At 45.9% G+C, this 19,773-nt stretch overlaps 1 protein-coding gene across 2 annotated transcripts in view; it reads left to right on the top strand.

The window, feature by feature from the left end:
• The first annotated feature begins 2,101 nt into the window (after positions 1-2,101).
• The window catches only part of LOC144165254 (uncharacterized), a 77,976-nt gene continuing 60,304 nt past the window's right edge, over positions 2,102-19,773 (top strand). Inside the window, exons 1-3 of one of the 2 annotated variants that reach the window (XM_077695380.1) lie at positions 2,102-2,241; positions 4,328-4,472; positions 13,620-13,778. In XM_077695380.1, coding sequence (XP_077551506.1) covers positions 2,231-2,241; positions 4,328-4,472; positions 13,620-13,778 — 315 coding nt within the window. In that variant the 5' untranslated portion in view covers positions 2,102-2,230. The remainder of the gene's footprint in view (positions 2,242-4,327; positions 4,473-13,619; positions 13,779-19,773) is intronic. The other variant, XM_077695382.1, reaches the window with a different exon arrangement.

The raw sequence follows: 19,773 nt of genomic DNA, 5'->3' as shown, positions 1-19,773 counted from the left end.
ATTCGAAAGGTCCTTAGCGACTCCCCTAATCACTCCCACTCCGCAGTTGCGAGGCCTTCGCTCATACGCCTGCACCTTGATCCCCGCAATGCTAGAAATCTTCAAGAGGCGCTCGGTGGCATCAGCACTGAGCGTGTCGATGACGAGAAGGTTCAGCCGATAGCTGGGACGTACTTGTAGCACGCCGCCTGGAGCCAAAGATTCCAATCCCTCTTTGAGAACAAGGGGATTGTAACGGGTGATTATTTTCGAGGAATCGAGAGGCTTTACGACCACAACAACCCCGTGTCTAAGAGGGCTCGGAACTGCGCTCACGTCAAGAGGCCTATAGGAATGTTTAGGGGCACGATGGCGCTTCTCAGGTACCGCGGGCTGAAACGGCTGGGACTTTTTACCCTGAGGTGCGTCTTCATTTCCATAAATGATGGTCCCAGAAGTCGAGTAGGTGATCTCGGAAAAATTATCCATGTCGTCCGGCAGAGGCTGCTTAGGAGGGACCACAGGAGGACTCACTTGTCCAGGAGGAAGCGACGTCCCGGAGGATCTAGGATCGGTGCTGCAGGGGCTTGAAGCGGCAGGCGGGCCTGGCGAGCAAGCAACAATGGAGGCAACAATGATTCCAGGCTCCGTGGCTGGGCTTGGTGGATCGCCTGACGGTTGGCCAAGAAATGTCGTTGGCCGCGGCAAACACACGGCTGCGCCTGTCTCCGGGAGCATATTTAGGCCTCCAAACCAAGTTACCAGTTATTTGTTCGATTCAAGTGTAATAAGACAAAATACCACAGAGAGAAGGTAGCGATTGACTCAGCGTAGCTTCGTCTTCGTCGTAGCTATTTTCTTGGTATTTTTGCCTTGAGGGAGAGAGAGAAATCAAACTTTATTCTGCAGCTCAAGTCCGAGCCGCGGTGTTAGCAGCCCTCGGAGGAAGGAAGAGGGGGTAGACACAGAAAGAATTGGCCAGGAATCCGGAGCTCGGAAAGACAATGTGCCAGCTTTAAAAAAATGCGCAGACTGGTAATTGTAAAAGTAAAAGTTGTAGAATATTGCGTGCCGCGTGAAAGGTGTACGCGATGGCACGTGAGGGGATGAGGTGCCCTCCAGTCGCGGAGAACACTGATTCCGGGTAAGCTGTGGCGTGTGCCACTCTTCTTGATGGCGTAATTCACACGGCAAAACGAAGACACTAAAGCGAAGAGACACTGCAACGTGTAGTAGAAAAGAAGCCGGTATAAGTAGTTCGCACCAAAAGTCAAAGAAACTAAAGCCAGATGAAAATGCAAATACGATGAACCAATAAAAAAGTTGGTAATAGGTATTGCCAGGCTTTCGCCTTTAAAGCGCCAAAGTACAATTACGTGCTGGCAAAAAAGTACCTCGAGCCATTTTATTGTTTTCGTATTAAAAGCGTTCAGGAGTGAATTTATTGTTTTAATAAGAAACCATAACATAATTATGTAGGTCGAATGTCTGGCGCCTATATCACACATTGTCGAGCGCTTTTCCCCCAGGCCCCTCGGCGAGTTCCTTTACGGTGGTCAGCAAGTGTTCTCCCTTCACCTTCGAAGTACCATGGACGGTAATCTCGATTTTGTGGGCCGTAAGGCTAACTCACTCCAGAACATCGGTATCCGCTTGAAGGTGGCCTAATTTTTTTAATTAACTTAGCTGTTTAGGCTCATAGGCTCATCAACCTACTGTTTCTGTTTTCTTCGCTATACTCATCACTTTTTGTGGCTAGCGCGGCGTCAGTTAATGGCGTCAAATTGATCAGAGAGCACATGCACTGATTTTCCCATGTATTCAACGTTTCCGGGAAGACGAGCAGAGATCTGAGCTTTTTCTATCTCAAATATCCTCGGAATTATTACAGATCAAAGCTTTCAAACTCCTGCAGCCTGGAACGCCTCGCACTCACGGTTACTTTTTCTTCATTCTTTCGCTTACTGTTAAATGCTTCTATCGTCACATGAAAACCGAACTCACTTTTAAGACCCAAAATAATCGCCCGCTGGATCAACCACTCGTATAGACCGTGGAATGACGCCCGTTCTTTCTGTTCACGGGTCGCAGAACAGTAACGCAATAATGTAGAGACTTGAAGTCCTTATCTCTGCCTAAAAAGGCCCGACGCAAACAGCCGTCGCCGGCCTATCAGCTGGCTATCACCGTCCTGTTGTCTGGCGTACGCACAGGAGTTCCGAAGAAACGACGTTGCAGTCTGCTCGGCCGCATGCTGCCATGGTGAGTGCGACGTCTGGTACTTTACCGATAAAACTATAGCTTCATAAATCCGTGAACTCAAATCAAATTAAGTGTTTATTTTTCGAAATAAGTGGATGTTTCAAGAGGCGAGAAGCAGCTATAAATGAATTAAAGTCTGAAGTTGGGCCAGTTGGTTCATTATGAACTGAAGCAAAACAGCGCGTGTGTTCTCCCTCGTCCTTCGCTTTTTCGCGCTGTTTTGCTTCAGCTATAGATGCTTGAGGATGTCGACAACCCTTAAGGGCAGCAGCGTGTCGTACAATGACATTTTCACTACCTAGAAGCCAAAAACAGCAGTTCGAAAGAGTACGTGCGTAAAAAAAAACAGTAGCAATAACCCGGACACTGAGCAAAAAAACAAGGCTTTGAAGCTCTGATTTCAAAACTAAAAAGTATAAATCAGGAGAAACTAGCGTGTTGACGAAAGGGGTACTATCTTATAGGATCAAAATAGCTGCTCGTAACGTGCGCTAGCGGGACATCAGCAATACTGATGTTCAGCAATACTGCCGAGGCAGACATCTCCAGAGGCGGCACATGACGCGTCCACTGAGTAACACTGAGAATTTTATGCGTGTTAACATTTTTTATAGGAGCTACCTTCCGCTGTTTGTTTAACTTTATCTGTATGTTTCCGCAACTGAGCACAATGCTTTTGTTTTCAGCTTATATATTTTTAGACAATTGACGTTAATCATTTAGACAGTTCTGATAGGCATTTTTACGCCCAGGCGGCAAATTCGTTTGCAATGGCCCCCAAATACAAAAGCCTGACGTCGCCTCCATAAAATATGGAGTTTGAATTCGCGTCAAGTTGAAAATCATCTTTAACACAAACATAAAAAATGGACGGTCCCTAAAACACTTCCTTGTGGTACCCCAGACCTGATTTCTTTCAGCGACGAAACACAATTGTGAAGGGCAACACATTGCATCCCGTTACAAAGTCATGATTGGAAGAGACATTTTGAAATACCACTGTTACCACACGCACCAAAATGTTTTATCTGTATGCCATGATTTTGGTAGAAAAAATATTTACTGCAGCCTACACATATGTCACCCGTAATTTCGTAGCATTCAATATTTTGCGGGATCAGTTCTGTCATCGTTAAACGTGCGAATGGACTTTCCATGAGTGAATATGTGTTGGCTTTGTCGAAGTATAGTCGGCTCCGGAAAAAAATAATTTTTAAGAAATACAATTATCTTCTCTAGTCCTTTGAAGAACAGGGGAAGTGTAAAATTGGCCGTTTGTTATCATATCTCAATCATTTCTGTGCTCTTCCTTATTACTGACGGAAAAGTTCGCTATTGTCACAGACGTGGGAACAACCTGACTCCAGAACAAGGTTGCGTACACGCGCTGGGCAAGGGGAATGAGACCAATAACATACTTAACTTGCTTTATTTAGATCCTATCAATGTTTGTAAAAGAACTATTTTTGAAGTTGTTAGCTAGACCACCTTTCTTTGTAACATGGTGGGCCTCATTGCAAAGTGTTTCTGGAGATTTTCAATCTCTGCTTTATTTATTTATTTATTTATTTATTTATTTATTTATTTATTTATTTATTTATTTATTTATTTATTTATTTATTTATTTATTTATTTATTTATTTATTTATTTATTTCACGCCCACGGCCCGGGTAGGGCGTTTTTGAGGGGAGTGGCGGTGATGGCTGCATATAAGGTACAGAACAAAAGAAATGTTAAGAGCAGAGGAGGAAGGAGGAAGTGGTTGTTGGGGGTGGGGGAAGGGGAGATAGAGGCCGGTAGCTGTCTGGCGTTTCGCCGACACCTCAACAGAATAAGTGATTACACGACTGAAAAGGCAATACGCGCGCAGAAGAATACAGAGCACCATCGTGCCAATAGAAAATAGAACAAGAGAAAAAAAGATAGGACACTGATTTGAAAGGCAGAAAAATAAACACGCACGCCCGAGGAAGAATACATTCATTATAGTAGAAACTCTGTCAACATGCCAGCGATGCTGTAGCCACTTCCCAGGTAGTATCTCGCGCTTCCGTGTGGCTGTTTCTCTTCTGTTTCATTCGACAGGCGCTCCGCACCGGGTCGGCTGACTCCTGGAGAAGGAAAGATCGTGCTCGTCTTTGAGAGTTCAGACGACACGGACACAGACCCCGGCGATGGTGTGGCGTCTTTCGTTTGGAGCGAAGCGACGCGTTGCTTCTGCTGTTATCCGGTAATATTTTTCAGTAAATTTTTTCATTTTGTTGATTAGTGCTTGAATTTTAGGTAACCATCATGACAAACCGAGAATCTTGCTTTGAGCAGCATTAGTTTGCGTAGACGTAAGCAAGCATCCCTCATAATTCTGTGTCAATACAGCGACCACCCAGCCGACCCAGGCTGCGCCGATGACTGTCCTCGCGCTCAGTGTGAACTAACCAAGATTGGGACGAGGGGGGCGGGGGTAATAACACTTGTAGAGGAATATGTTGCGTGAGTTGGTACTCAGTTACAAAACACAGCAGTGTGAATGGACGAACACTTATGAAGAAACACACACGGCCAGCGCCCATTATCAAGTATCCATTTAACCGAAATCACATGCCTGTATCCTGCAATTCCGCCTGTATACATGCAAATATTTGGCATCATGTAAAGATTGACAACGAATCTAGAGTTAAGGCGGCACGCTCCCCGTTACGTCATTTGGTGTACAAAGGATGGTTGCGGGGTGAGTGCGATTGGTCGGTTTTAGTGCATTGCAACGCCTATCATTGCAACGCCAGTCATTGCAACGCCTATCATTGAAAGGACCTTTGGCCATAGGAGTACATGGCATAAGATGTTTGTAAATTTTTAGTTCTCAATTTACTTAAAATCGAGATAAGGTGTGCAGTCAAGGTAGTGACAACAAATGTATATTTTAAATAAACAAAGTGTTCCTTAAAGAAAATTGAGGAGGGAGTTCTGTGAATAACGGTTTGCCTTGATGGCTTCCCGTCATCGTGAACCTGTGTAAGCGTGAAGTTGATGCTGGCAGCTGGCACTTAGCGAAAGGCTGCACTCCCGTCTTATTTTCGAAGTACAAGTTTACGGCGCGCATCACTAGGATTAAAATGCGTTAGACTGCGTTTTCGATTAGCAATAAAAAGCCATGACGGCTCTCGAGGATGTAGCACATTCGCGTTGTGTCCCAGCGACTAATTGATAAATAGTCGCTTACACTCAACAACCGACGTTTTCAAGCGATGCTTGTATTGACTGAGTTGGGTTGTCCAAGCTGGTGAGTATTCCATAAAACTAAGCGCCTCAAGAAGAAAAAAATATGCGGAAATTTAGAGAGCTGTCTCTTAATGCGTAGCTATCTTATGCCGCCTGTCTACATTGTGAATTCTTTACAATCAGATTTGGGTATGAATAGCCAAGATTTGGTTGTTTTATTGTTTCTAAGTTTTCTTTCGTTTCTCTTCTCCAGTGACGTAAATTTAAACCTTTACAGCGATTAAGTTCCTTTCCTTCGTAATTTATGTATTTTCCCGCAGATCCAAAGTGCAGGGGAGGGTCTGGTTGTTTTCGGTTTTTTTATTTGTATTTACTGGCTTCTTTCGTTCATTCCTGTTTTTTTTAGGAGATTTAGAGGGGACATTTTTTTTTATTGCGGCAGTTCAGTTTTGTAAAATTTTTACGCCTCCCAGTTTTCTTATTTTGTGCTTTTTCCCAACTTTGTTCGACTAATTATCTCTATTTACGTTATCATAAGGATTTAATAAATCACGCCTGCCAATTTTACATATTTATGCAAATGCGCAGCGTTACTCAGTCCTGTCATTGAGGGTTCTCGGTGTGGAATGCTGCGCATTAAAACGTTTCCCGCCGTCAGAATCGAGCCTGGGTCCCTGACGCGTTATGTAGCTGACGTCTATCCAGTTGCGCCACTGGGACACGCTATTCATATGGAAAGCGTTGGAGGTGATCCTTGCGCTGCGTTATTGAACGGTTGTCGCTGTTGCGAGGCCACACTGCATGTCGGGATATGAGCGGCTGATTTGAAATGGGCACGCAGCAGACTCATGTCCCTGTTTACCGCAGCGTCATTGGCTCGGACGCCGCCGTTTACAGGCCGCGCTGCATGCCGACATTTCAGCGGCTGATTTGAAAGTTCCCTAAAACTATACCGTCACAGCCCACCAGCCAGCGCAAATGAATATGCACGTGATGAGGTGGCTCTTTATTTGGTCTGCGTGCGTGCGCGTGTGATATATTCTTTGTTTCAGGCTGTGTCAAGCTCGGGCAGTCGTTTGGGTGAGGTTTGGTCTGAGCTGGTTAAGTATACGTTTTTCATCTGTCTATACATTTTTACTATACGTATGCGTTTTTCATTTCATTTGGTTCGGGGTTTTAAGTTTCGGTTTTCTTTACACTGACTGTGACAAGCTTCCAGCAAAGATTGAAATGTTCGTTTCCCCGAAGTCCGGTGCCGATCAGTAACCCAATCGCCCGGGCTCCAGTTTATTTGGCAGGAGGCTCGCTGGGCGATGGTGTTCAAGTTTTCGGAGATGGTGGCCGAACTGATGAACTCGGGGCGTTTGGATTTGATGAAGGGAAACGAAGACTTTATATACAACTATTTACATTAGAGTAACTGGATACATAAAAAATAAAAAGAATAAACCTCAAACTGCAGTTGGACGCTAGCTCTAAGTACGTATAGGTCACGCGAGCTTCTCAACTCCGTCCAACTCTCCTATGCTCCGAGCACACGCAAACCACTCGAGCGACGGCGGCTCGGACCCTGTTCCCGCAGCAGGACCCCTCTAGTTGTCCGGTATACAGTTGTACCCTTAACCTCCGACGCAATCCTCAAATCTACCTCTCGCTTACGGGGCTCAAAAATCCAAACCTAGCTACGGTGGTCTAGACATCTTGTCTCGCCGGGAACTGCCTAGCTGAGAGCTCAGACAAGAACTCTCTTTAAAGGCAGAGTTCAGCCTCATAACACCTTGGTATTATTCTCTCTCGGGAACGCCCCTCCAGCTTCCGTACACTCATAAAGGAGGGCCCAAATTCACCTAGACAGCTGTCACTCAGCCGTTTGCCAAATATTCAAGTAGGCGCCACTAGCGTCATAAATAAGCTACGCTTAAGAGTACCGCCACTTCGTGCACCCGGAAGCGTCTGGGGGCCATTTTGTTTCTGGCTTGCAGTGTTGCCATCTCTCCCAACGAAACCGCCGCTGGTTGTTACGGGTGGAGTGCTACCGGCCGCTCTAGCGACCGTGCAGCATAGAGAGAGAGGGGAGAGGCACCCAGAAACAAAATGGCTGCGCCCATATGTAAACAAATTACACGTGGTGCCGACCGATCAGTGAAAATCCTGGCAGCACATAACAATGAGAGAAAAGAATTCCGATACTCTAAAAGCCTTTATTTAGCGGCGTTAGGCGCCACCACTTTCAGGTCAAAAGCCGGTGGTCAGTCGAGCAAGCACGCGGCGGCGAGCACACACGACTCCGAATGGTCGGGGCGAAAAGCGGAAGCGACCGAAAAGCAGCCGTTCCTACGGCGGCGCGCGACAAAGGGATCTCGCGGAAAAGCCGGCTCTGCCGTGTGGTCTGACGGCGATACTTACCCCTTCGTTGTCCGCTACGCGCACAATCCTCGGAACTTGGCCGGGCCGTGTGCCCTCGTAAAGGGGATTATTCCCACTGAATTCTCGCCACCCAGACAAGCCGTCTCCCGAACGCACCGCAGCGAATTGACGACGACCTCAGCGTCGTGTTGGCAGTGCTGTGCATCTACACCGAGCGGCGGGATTTCTCCTTTCACACGCAAGGCCGGGGCGCCTAGCCACTGACCTCGTCAGTTGAATTTACATTTCCCTTATAAAAATGTTTAATGAGATTTTATTGAAGGTTAATTGACTTAACTTCTTACATTGCGTTGACAGTCAATTGACTTTAAAGAAATATTGTATTGAGCTTCATTACAACATGACCCCCGAGTTTCAATTAAAAGTCTGTTGACTAAGGTCAACATTGTCTGTTTAATTCCACATTACCATCTGTTGACTCTAATTTACTTCTTTTGTTAAGTTCCTGCTGAGTAATCTCAAGTAAATAATATTGTATGATCAGCACGTCTTCGGTAGTGCGCCTAGTTTGCATTCTTTATAAATGCTTCGTTAACACTTCAGCAAATAAAGGGAGGACGACAAAGCGACGATTGGGAACTCTTTACCAATTTTCATTCATAGAAGGCTTAAACACAGGCATCCAAAAAACTAAAACTAAGTTGTTCATTCCTCCACTTCGTTACATAAGGCGAAACTCTCTGCGCCACTTCGCCTACGGTCTACTGATGCTCACATACGTCGATCGAAAGGCACAGAACGCGCATTCCAACACTCCGGCTCACGCTTGCGTCACCCGCTCGGCAGCCACTCTACGCGGCCCACAATTCGCGGACGCCCGCTAGGGCACGAATATATACAGGTGCTGGGTAGTTTGCACAAAAAAGAACACTCAGAAGTCTTTCACTGCACTTCATGCTTAACGCGCAAAGCCGTAAGTTCGGCGGCTAAAATGGAACTCCACTCTTAATCAAACAATGAAGACATTCCGCTCAGTTATTTCCTTGTACGTTCTCTTAGTTAGCGAAAAAATTAGCTCTTTCGCATCACTGCGGCCAAATCATCACTTCTAAATACGTTGACGATGCCCACGTGGCGCGTCTTAGGAAAATCGTTCTTGGTGACTAAAAAGAGTCCGCAATTTCTTTCACTGTACAGGCTCTTCAACCTGTAGGATCACCCATCCTGGAGTGCATGCGTAACATGAAACTACTCTCATGGTATCACAGTTATCTATATTCGCAGGACTTCATGCGCAACTAATCGAAATACGGTCACCGTAAACACCGGAAAGTTGCGACACCGAAGAGTGGCACATTTTCTTGGCGTCGCAGCATTTACACGAAATTGATTAACTTGGAAAATTTGGCATGATGGTGCATAATCTAAGCGAAACAGCGCAAAAAGACAAAGACAGAGCAATGACAGCAACGACTGCGTTGAGTCCTTGTCGTCCTTGTAGTCATTGCAGTCCTTGTTGTTCTCGCTCTGTCTTCCTCCTTTTTGCGCTGTTTTGCTGAGAGGCGCGATTTTTGCAAAGTGTATAGATCTTCATAGAGGATTAATGCTCGGAACGACAGTGAAAACATCCACGGTTTTTCACACGTATAGAAATCATATGACAAAGGTATTTCATGCACAAAACCGATCTCGCAAGGAACAAACGCCTGTGCTTTTCTCGGGCCGCACGTCTTGTAGCCTGGGAGAGGCACAATGAACACGGTTGGCGCAGTTTTGCCTGAGCAGAAAACAAGTGCCCACCATGGCTTCTACCCCATTCGTCAATCCACAGCGCCAATTTGTGCGTTTTTCTGAATGGCAGCTAACTTATTCAGAGGCTCAGAATTTCTTCACACCCTCCTTACCTTCCTTGCTCCGACGTTGCAGGTCTTCGCACATTCAGCAATTAATAGCGGTAACTTGAGCGCACAAAAAAACGAGGACTGAATGAATTGTCACCAACTAGCCAGCCTTTCAGTGTTAGTACGCTCAGCAATACGCACTTTCAATGCACGCCTGCGTGAGCATCTCTATCTGAGTTTTACATACATAGCAAATTCTACAGCTCATTCTGCAACCCACGAGAGTAAAATAGCCGGAAAGCACAACCAATCATTCGGAGCGATATGAAGGTTCAGCTGCCTATGACAATTTTTAGGTTAGTAAGACCACGAAATGAACCAGGACTGTCCTTTTGATGAGGGTGGTAAGAATTTTCATCACAAGAATATTTATTATTGTTATCATCTAATACGCCTGAACCCCGATTGAGCTTTCAGCACGCCGCATCAGCAGAAATCAGGAGCGACATTGCCATCGCGTACCATGATGCATGATGTCACTAACGATTACTTTTTCAGGGTAACGATGATCTCGCTCTTATGTAAAGGGAGATCATGACGCCAACCTCTCAATTCCTCGTTCCCCAGAATCCGGATGAATCGTCACTGACTGGTCAGAAGAGGCATCAATATATCTTCTCTTTGCACTCGGGATGGATCTCCGCTGTGCTTCGAGAGGACTGTGGGCAATTTTCTACTCGCGGTAATGGAGCAGCATCGAATGCAACTGCCCTGCCACCTTAACCTGCTCATTTGTGTCCGATATGGCGGTAACAATCCTCTGTCTACTGAGGCCCTTCACGTTGGGAGCAGCAGATATTGGCTCCACAATGCGTAGCCAGTGGATTACCTTCACGAATTATTCCCTGCAAGGGGCTATTGTCGAGTGAAATTATGCTGCTTGTCGAGAGGCAGCAGGACTCTAAAGCTGCTGCTAACTATACCCTCGTCTAATTAGAAAGGAGGCATGAAGCGCCACTGTTTTAACGAAGCACTCTCGTCCTTACCTTCTTGGTTTTTTAAAACCCGTTAAAGTACTTCCAGTATCGCAGAGCCCCGCTGCTCTGGAGGACGCAGACACGAGAAAAGTCCTTATACTGGCATATTATTTCACGCATGCGTTACAAATGTGCTTTTTTATCTCGTAATGAAATCTTTACCCAAGACGATTCCCATGTCGAAACCAGCTTTCCAAACATGGCGTCCAATGTTAAAGGAGTACTGACACGAAATTTTCGAGTTACGTTTTTTTCTCTGCTATGCGTGCCCACCAGCCCACTAATCATAGAAGGACAGATAGACGGTGGAGCACAGCGTAAGCAATCATTTGCGGCGTCGTTTATTCGTGTCAGTTTCGGTTTCGTCAAAATGAACTCCAAGCGGCCGCCATGACAGGTGATATCACGTGACGTCACTATTCTTGCTGTACCGCTGCCGCTCTGGACGCGAGCGCGACCGCGCGAGCGAGCCCACGCGCGCCCCCAGACCGGCCGAGGTCTTCACCGTCCCCCCGCGCCCGGGCTGCATGACCTCAGTCCCAAAACAATGGCGTGGGCACACTCCGGAGCAGCTTGCGACAACCACAGCCAGCGCTTCGGCTTCGTCACTGGAGCCCCGACATCGGCAGTTTGTGGCAAGTAGCAGACGATGTCATGTCGGCCCGCTCTGGGCTTTCTCGTGCGGGCGAAGATTGAAATGGATTTAAAATATGTTACGCGGAACGGTTGCTATTGTAACTTGCTGGAAGATACCTCCTGATAAAAAGGAAGCATTTTACATAGTTATCTCAGCTTTGAAATTTCGTGTCACTACTCCTTTAACAGACATGGTCAGCAGCTTAGGTCGGCTTATACGGAAGAAAACTGTTGTAAAATTTTGTTCTTGGTGGTACCACGTCCCACAATCTAGGACTTCGCACAGTGTTTTCTGCATAATTAAACTACCTCACACGTTGTTGGACGCCGATCGCGCTGGATGAATGTGTTTATTACTGAATGGAATAATTCTGGCAAAACCGGCTACCGAGCGTTCTGTGTAAAGAGATTTTAGATGAATAATTGATCAGAAATAAAAAAAGGCTGGAGGACCAAGAAAGTTAAGGCACGAAATTATTGACGACCTAAATGAGCCATGAAGACAAAACACAAGTTTGTGTTATTCGAAAGATTTCGTGTTTTAAGTGCCCCCTGGCACTTGTCCGAATGCAAACGATGCTTTATTCACTAAGAAATTAATAAATGTAACTTAAAATTTTGACTTTTCCCGCTAAATCGTCCTTTTTCGTTGTCTGCAATGACATCACAGGGCCTTGTTTACCGTTAGTAAACCTGGATAGCGCCCCCACACCGCGGCAAGCCGGTTTCTGCCTTTGGTTTGTTTGTGACCGTATTTGTACCTGACTTGTTTTGTTCATGGAGACAATCGTTTCGTGAAACATTGTGCTCGCTCGACAAATACGGTCACGTAAGACATCGTCGCTTGCGTCAATCGGCCAGTGTCGTCTGAAACAACCCCAAAGCCCCGCAGTCCTGTGCAGCTAAACCAAGCATAGGGCGCGCAGTACCAACAGAAGCATACGCATAGGTAGTTCTATTTTAACTTGTGTTTTCGTAACTTCCACTGTTTGTCCCAACATTCTTAGGGATTTAAAAAGACTGTGCTCTAAATTTAAGCGCAAATAGCTCGTTCGACAAGCTTATAAGCTCTGCCTAATTTGTGTTTTTTTTTCCGCTCTCCGCCAATCGCAGGGCAGGCTGGTATGACATCATACGTTCTGCTGCGGGAAATGAGCTAGTGGGTCGCATGGCCATTCCCTTTTTTCCTAATTATGTAGCTTATTTGAGCGAAGTATGCGTTAACGGTGGTGTCAGTATGATTCTAACGAGGCATTCTTTTGAATGAACCAAACCTGTGTTTTCTCTTCATGGCTCCTTTAACAATTACATTTCTAAGTTGGATGCCCCCAAACCAGCTACATAAAAGAAAATGGGTTATTTCCTTCTGTTAACCTTTTAAGAGCAACTTACTGCATTCCTTTATTGCACACAAACAGTCAAAATTATTTCCAGGTGAATTTACAAGTTCCTCTGTGTGTTCTAATTAATTATTGTGCGTAGCGTTCACACTCATGACTATCCGCCTAGTGTCAGCGCCGGGTGGACATCCTAAAATATGTGGGAGGAAGTGTAGGAAGAAAAACCCCAGCGAACACTTGCATATACTAGGATCGTCTTCACTCATACAGCTTCACAGCTATAAGTAGTCAGGCGTTAAACTCAACAACAACTTATCATGGAACTTACAAATAGATAATATTTGCTCATGTGCCTTCCGGAAATTATGGTTCTTATAATAAAAGCTGCGAAATTTCCCTCCATACGTTAAGCTCCTTAGTTATTTTTTCTTTATTAGGCCGAAGCTAGAATATGCAAGTATCGTGTGCGACCCCCACGCTAAACACAACATTAAAAAACTTGAGAAGATTCAACGGAAGCCCATTCGGTTAGCCTATTCGAATTTTTTGCGAACGGACTCCCTTTCAGACCTAGTGCTAGCTAATAATATTTCTTCCCTTCAGGATCGGAGGAACGAGTCCCGCCTTGATTTTCTGTCTCTTTTATACAATCACAAACTTTTCAACCAAACGCAATCACCACCAATCAAACGCAATACCTTCCTACTACATGAGAACGGACACATTCAAATTCTGGTTTGTACCGAGCACTATTTTAGAATGGAACCGGATAACTTAATCATGCCTTTCCGATACTGGGTAGGTGTACATCATTTGTTTGTATATTTTATGGTATTGCTCTTTGTATAGTGCCATGCCCTCTTGCTTGGACTGAAGTGTGGTCCGCAGTATGTATTAAAAATATATAAAAATATATCTCGCCCATACACTGCCGCAGCTGAAGGTGTTCCTGCCAAGGCAGGCGGGGCGGCCACGATGCCGCTGGGTGTACCCGGTCGTGTTCGGAGGAGGCCTGGTCAGTGGGGACGTCGTCCACATCGATGTCACGGCGGGGCCCCGCACCTGTGTCCTGCTCACCAGCCAGTCGTACCCAAAGGTCAGCAGCACCCTTGCTCGACAGCTCGTGTTGCAGGTGCCAGCCCGCAACCGCGGGTTAAGGAGTACCCTGCTGCATAGTATGCAAGTTAGAAATACTTTCCTCACGGGTGTACTATTCTATCATACGGGGGTCAGTTCAGAGTGTCGTGAAAGTGCAGCGTAAAAGTGAAACAAAGACCAAAGGAACCTCCCTGGCTGTGCTATAAGTGCCCGATCGCAAGAGAAAGTATAGGCGTTTTGAAACTCGATACAGACCGCTGGAACTCGCTACTGTCACGGCTGTCTCTGGCGTCTTCCTGCACAGAGAGAGGGCGAGTGCGCTCTTCTTCACAGCCAAGAAAAATACACTGAAGCCGATCTATACACAGCCTTGCCGTAAAAATAATGAACCTATCCACTCTGTGAAGGTGGATAACCAGCAAAGTTTATAGCATGCAATTTATAGAGGCGACACGGGGCTTGGGGGAGCGATATGAGCTAATTTTATTTCTCGTGCGTCGAGGCCGGAAATTTAGGCACAAAAAATTAAGGTTTAGGCGCCTATAATAGCCTATCAAAAGTCCCATTTAGGCATTTATGGCACCAAATACTGGCGTTTGGGCTCATATAGGCTCAATTCGTATTTACTTAAGCTACATGTTCTACGACAAATTTTTGACTTGCAGTAAAAACAGCTGACAAGTCTCGTGCTGCGGGAAAGTAGTTTTATTTTTCTCGTCGACATTAGCCGCAAAACTGTCGCTTTTTAGAGCGCAGCCCTTTGGTGCCCCTTTGTGGGCTCAGGGGCGTCGCCGTAGCTGTCATCGAGCGCACGATGCCAAGTCCGAAGAGTGAAAGCAAGCAGAGGAGGAGCTGTCCAGAAATTGGGAGGGGAGGGTGGTTCACCGCGGCGGCGCGAGACGCTCCTCCGAAAGTGTGCAGAGAGGGGAGTGGGGGGGGGGCAGTATGCCGTGCCCCTAAAAGATGCTCGACTGTGCGACGCTTGGCGAAAACGTGAGGGGGGCGTGCGCGTGACGATGATGCGCGCTCGCTTCCTAAGGCGCAGTTCGCGGTCCCTTGCTAGCACGGACTTCGCGTCGCCAATGCAGAGGCTCGCCATAGCTGCCGTCGAAAGAACCTACGAGTGAGTGCTGCCTGACCGCTCTACAGCCATCAGGAGTGAGTGCTGAACTGCGAGCGAGGCAACCGGTCGTGCGCTTTGTCAGCCGCTGCAGCTAAACGAGCTGCCAGTGAGGAGGCTCCGCACCGACGATGCCAGAACCCCCAGTGAAGTGTGAACAATGAGGGAGGCAGCCAGTGCATGTGCTTCGTCAGCCACTGCAAATACAAGTTTCCTGTAACCATATAAATATGTCCGTCTGAAATTCTCTCCGTCAACATATTTTGCACAGTCAAAACATCTAAACAACTGCGCTCAAATATCGCATTGGGATCGTCATTGCCAGCCAATGTTAGCACGAAAGTGTTTTATTCCGGGGCACACAAACATTTGAGTGACGTCATATCCATCATGGAAGTGACGCCAGTACAACAAAGCAAGCGTCCTGTAAAGGGTCCATCTCTGCACATAGGGTCTTCTTGCTGGGAAGCAACATTTAGAACCAAAGAGTACGTTATACTTAGGGTAGTTCGTTTTGGGGCTTTGTATTTTAACACGAAAGTGTTTTATTCCTGGTGACACCAAGATTTCACGGACGTCATATCCGTCACAGAAATGACGCCGGTAGACCTTTGCCGAAGCGACCCTCCAGCACGACGTCGCTCGCCAAGCAAACCCACAAGACAGCCGCCGACCCGCAAATCATGCTCAGCTGAAGATTTCGTAGCACACTTCACTTTCGTGTTTTACCGATTCTCATAACAGAGGAATCGAACACTGAGTTTTTTTTTTGTACTCTCCCTTCCAAAGAACGGTGCTACTCTCGGTTATTTCCTGTTGCTTTGTCTAAGATATGCCGGAGGTTTCTTTCGCACAAAATATTGCAAACATGTATGAGCCGTTCAGCAGTTTTGGTAGTTCGGAACGTTCCTTCGGGTTCAAGCACCTTTTCCAGTTCAAAGAAGACTGTCGCTTTAAAATACTTCTGTTTTCCGAAGCCGTAAGTAGAATTAAAACTTAGCCCTAGATTACATTAGTCCTCTCCCAGGCAGCGCAGGACTGTTCGGCCTAAAACAGGCCGGTGTACTTTGGCCGGTGATTTTCTGTCCGGCCGTTTTCCGAAAGCCATGTTCGGACCATGTCCAAATGTGGGCCTTTTGGCCGTATACGGCCGTACTCCCATGGCTGTCCAACGGCCAGTGTCCGCCGGCCAGTCGACCGGCTTACGGTGATACGGCCAGATTCCAGCCGTAGGGCTCCGGCCATTCCAAAGCCACCCGTGTACGGCCGAAGTACGGCCGCCGGATTACAGCCGAGATGCGGTCGTCGGACTTCAGCCGGACTAAAGCTACCGGAAATACAGCCGTGCTACGGGCATTGGAGTTCAGCCACAGTACGTTAACTGTACTGAGGCCGGTCAATGCATGTCGCGAAAGCAGATGACTCATTCGCGCAGTGCAGAAGCAGCTCAAACCCAGCATTTTGGGTCCAATGCAGCCACATGAAAGTGAGCTCGCGCGCAACCACCAGCCGTCAAGCTTTCAGCGCAGCCTTGCTTAATTACCAGCCTCAGTTGACAGCAAAATTCATTTATTAAACAGTGCTCACAAATTGTCGTTCCTTTAATTGCTGTGCCTCTTTTACTGCCCAACACAGAAAATATTCAGTTTTTTGTAGAGCTTGAATAGATGTATTGTCCAGGTCCTGATATCCTCTGTGGGGCGGCTTACCTGTAATAAACGGGGAAAGAGGAGGGGGGGGGGCGGGGCGGCGGAGGGCGCATACTTTAGTGGGTTGAATTTCAGAGAGATAAATTGCGCCGCTTTTAGCCAATTTCTTTTAGGGCAATATTCCGGAACACTTTCATGCTATGACTACATAAACTATTTTTATAACAGTTGCTTGACCAATTTTGCTGTATATAAAACCGGCGTGAATGCCTTTACGAAGCGTTTTGGTTCTCAACAAAACACTCAGGAGCATTTAATATAACTCCTTCACAAAAAAAGTATGTCCAGTTTTTGCCCATTTTTCTTGCAAAGACATTTCTACTCGATCAACTTTTCTGATGATCTTGCGCAGGGCTGATCCTAAAAGGAGCGAACAGGTACTTTCATTTTCAATCTATTTTAATGTTGTTTTCATGAGTATAGGTCCACACCACCTAATAGTCCAAAAGAACTTAATTTACTTCTAATGTCATACTACGTTCAAAAAATTCTAGACGCGTTGCGAATGACGCCCTGCTTCAGGTGGCTGCAGTTGTATACCTCTGTGATCACGCAAGGAAACGCGTAAAATTAGAGTTACCTAATTTGTTTCAAACCAATAACATAGCAATGATAGCATGCATACAGGAAACCTTGCATACTGCAACGAATAGGGCAATAAATATTTTATTGGTCAAGGTTGAATCCGTAGGGTTCTCAACCCGTCGGAGGCAAACTTGCGCCTCTGGAAGTTTATTTATTTATTTATTTATTTATGTGTCTATTTATTTATTTTTGTTCATTTATTTATTCATTGTTTTATTTAGTTATTATTTATCTATTTATTTATATTCATTTATTTATTCATTGTTTTATTTATTTATTTATTTATTTGATGCCTGCTTGCCTTTGCATGCATTACAGAAGGGAGGTACATAACACTAAGCATTAAATATGAGACAAAATAACAAAATAATTCTACAAAGCGCGCTGAAAGTCGTCAATATAAACAGTTAATGCAATCATAGGTGGAAGATATTTACACTGCAGTATTGATTTAAAATAAAATGAATCGCGCAAGGCGCCACTTTTAAAGGAAAGTTAATAATTTGCTTTAAGCTAGCGGTCCCACTTTGCGATATGTAGAATGGCGTTTGGACATACTTCTCCCCTTCTACTTCAGTTTTCGAATGATAGATATTACGAAAAAAGTTCAACCTGTGGTTTCGTCTGTGATCTTTCACGTCCTGCCATTTCAGTTTACTTTTATTTCTCTCATGCTAAGTTGAGCGTGACAATTACCTAATACGAATCGCACTGACATATTCTGTATGTTTTCGAGCGTATCAACCAGCTCTTTGGTGTAGGGATCCACGAAAACACATGCGTACTCCAAGATTGAGCGCACATGAGTGAAATACGGTTGTTATTTTCAGTTAGATGGAGGTTCACTGAAATTTCGTCTCAGAAAGACAAAAGCATTGGCAGCCGTAACGTTTATGGTGTGAACCTGCCTATTTAACCTCTAACCACTCCCTAAATAAACTCCTAGGTATTTATATTCCTCGGCCGTTGTCACAGCAGCATAATTTACGGTATACGTATTCAATTGGAATGAAGGTTTTCTTGTAAAGGTACCACGTTAACACACTGTTTAACACCCAAAAACTTTTCTGAATCAGCACATCAGGATGTTATTAAATTCGAATAAAGCTGCAGGTATACGGAATCACGTTCATTCGCTATAGTCCGGTAAACTACACAGTACTTTTTAACAAAGTTATAGGGCCAATAGTAATAATAATGCAAAAACCGATTCATTCAGTTCATAGGACGAAATGTACTACGCAGAAGGGGATATGGAACACTATCATTTCCTTTTTTGCAGTCCAAGAATATACAGTCAACCACTGTAAGCTTATAAGAACCAAATCGTGCGTGAACTCAACAATCTGCGTTGAGCAAGAAAATCCTGACAAAATCCGTGTTTGCTAGGATGCTGGCGATTATGTTTACCCAAATGAGTCATATCCCAAGAGTAGCTAAGCTCACCTTCAAACATCGGAACTAAATTAACAGCTAGGCTTCGTCAGCTACAAGGCTCTGTTGTTATCGCAAATTTAAAATAGTTTTTTTTTCTAAATAGGCAGTCGTAAAATCCCATGAAGTAACATAGTGCAGGGCATGAAGTTGATCCTACCAATGCGCGAGCGAGTCTCTTCTACGATTATCACCAACAACATAGTGCAACATTGCTTGTCGCAGTTTAATTTTACGCAGAATAACTTGCGCTTTTGCTCGCACTTGCCTTTTTTTGGTGGGGAGTCCTTAACATGGTGGCGTTTTAGCTCCTGCGTGGTGGCCGCTTGCTCGACGCCCTTGAAGGCCAGTTATTCTGGTGAACCATCTTCATCTCGGATCGGACATCTCTGCCGGGTCGATGTCTCCAATGCTCTCCATTTCTTGAGGGGGCGAATATCCTCCAGCTGATGCGTCGACGAAGCCGGCGGCAGAGGCGTCGTAGCGGCGATGACTGGCGAGGCTTAGCTCACCCGTCGGTGTGGCACAGTCTTCTTGTGGCAATAAATGACATTTCGATGGCCTAAAAGGTTCCCTGCTAATGTCCAGTGAGTCCTTGCACCTTGCCCGTTCACCGAGAACACTCATTACTGTTTGAAAAACGATGTTCGTTCATTTAAAACGTAGAAACACGGAGCGGATGAAAAACGCGTCCCCGTCGTTCGGCTCCCTAACGGCTTTTTCTGCCCCCAGGAAAAAATCGGTCGGTCTCCTTCCAAACACGTCTTTGCATGAATTCTCGGCGCCCAGGCGCGTGCCGTTGTTCAGCTGTATGCCGTTTGCCGAAAAAACGACGTATAACCAGATACCTTACGTAGGCCGGTCTCCTCTTGAACACCGGTTGCCATATATTCGGTGGCCATTCGCTTGCCGTGATTCGGCCGAGGACAGCTAACCGAATGAAAAACGTATATTCTGGGGCCGTACGTCGGCCGGTATCCTTCATAACACTGGTTGCCCGAATAAAACGAATATTATACCGCCGGAAGCGCGGTTCACCGTTGAAACAACGAATGCACGGCAGCCGCGCTCCGGCCGGTCTCCTTTCGAACACCAACTGCCGCAAGAATACGCATATTCTGTGGCCGGTCGCTAGCCGTGCTTCG

The sequence above is a fragment of the Haemaphysalis longicornis genome, unplaced genomic scaffold, assembly GCF_048455015.1.
Source record: "Haemaphysalis longicornis isolate Haplotype H1 unplaced genomic scaffold, Haemaphysalis longicornis Haplotype H1 scaffold_14, whole genome shotgun sequence".
NCBI lineage: Eukaryota > Metazoa > Arthropoda > Arachnida > Ixodida > Ixodidae > Haemaphysalis > Haemaphysalis longicornis.
Note: the sequence above shows the minus strand (reverse complement) of the source record. Positions and strands in the feature narration are given on the sequence as shown.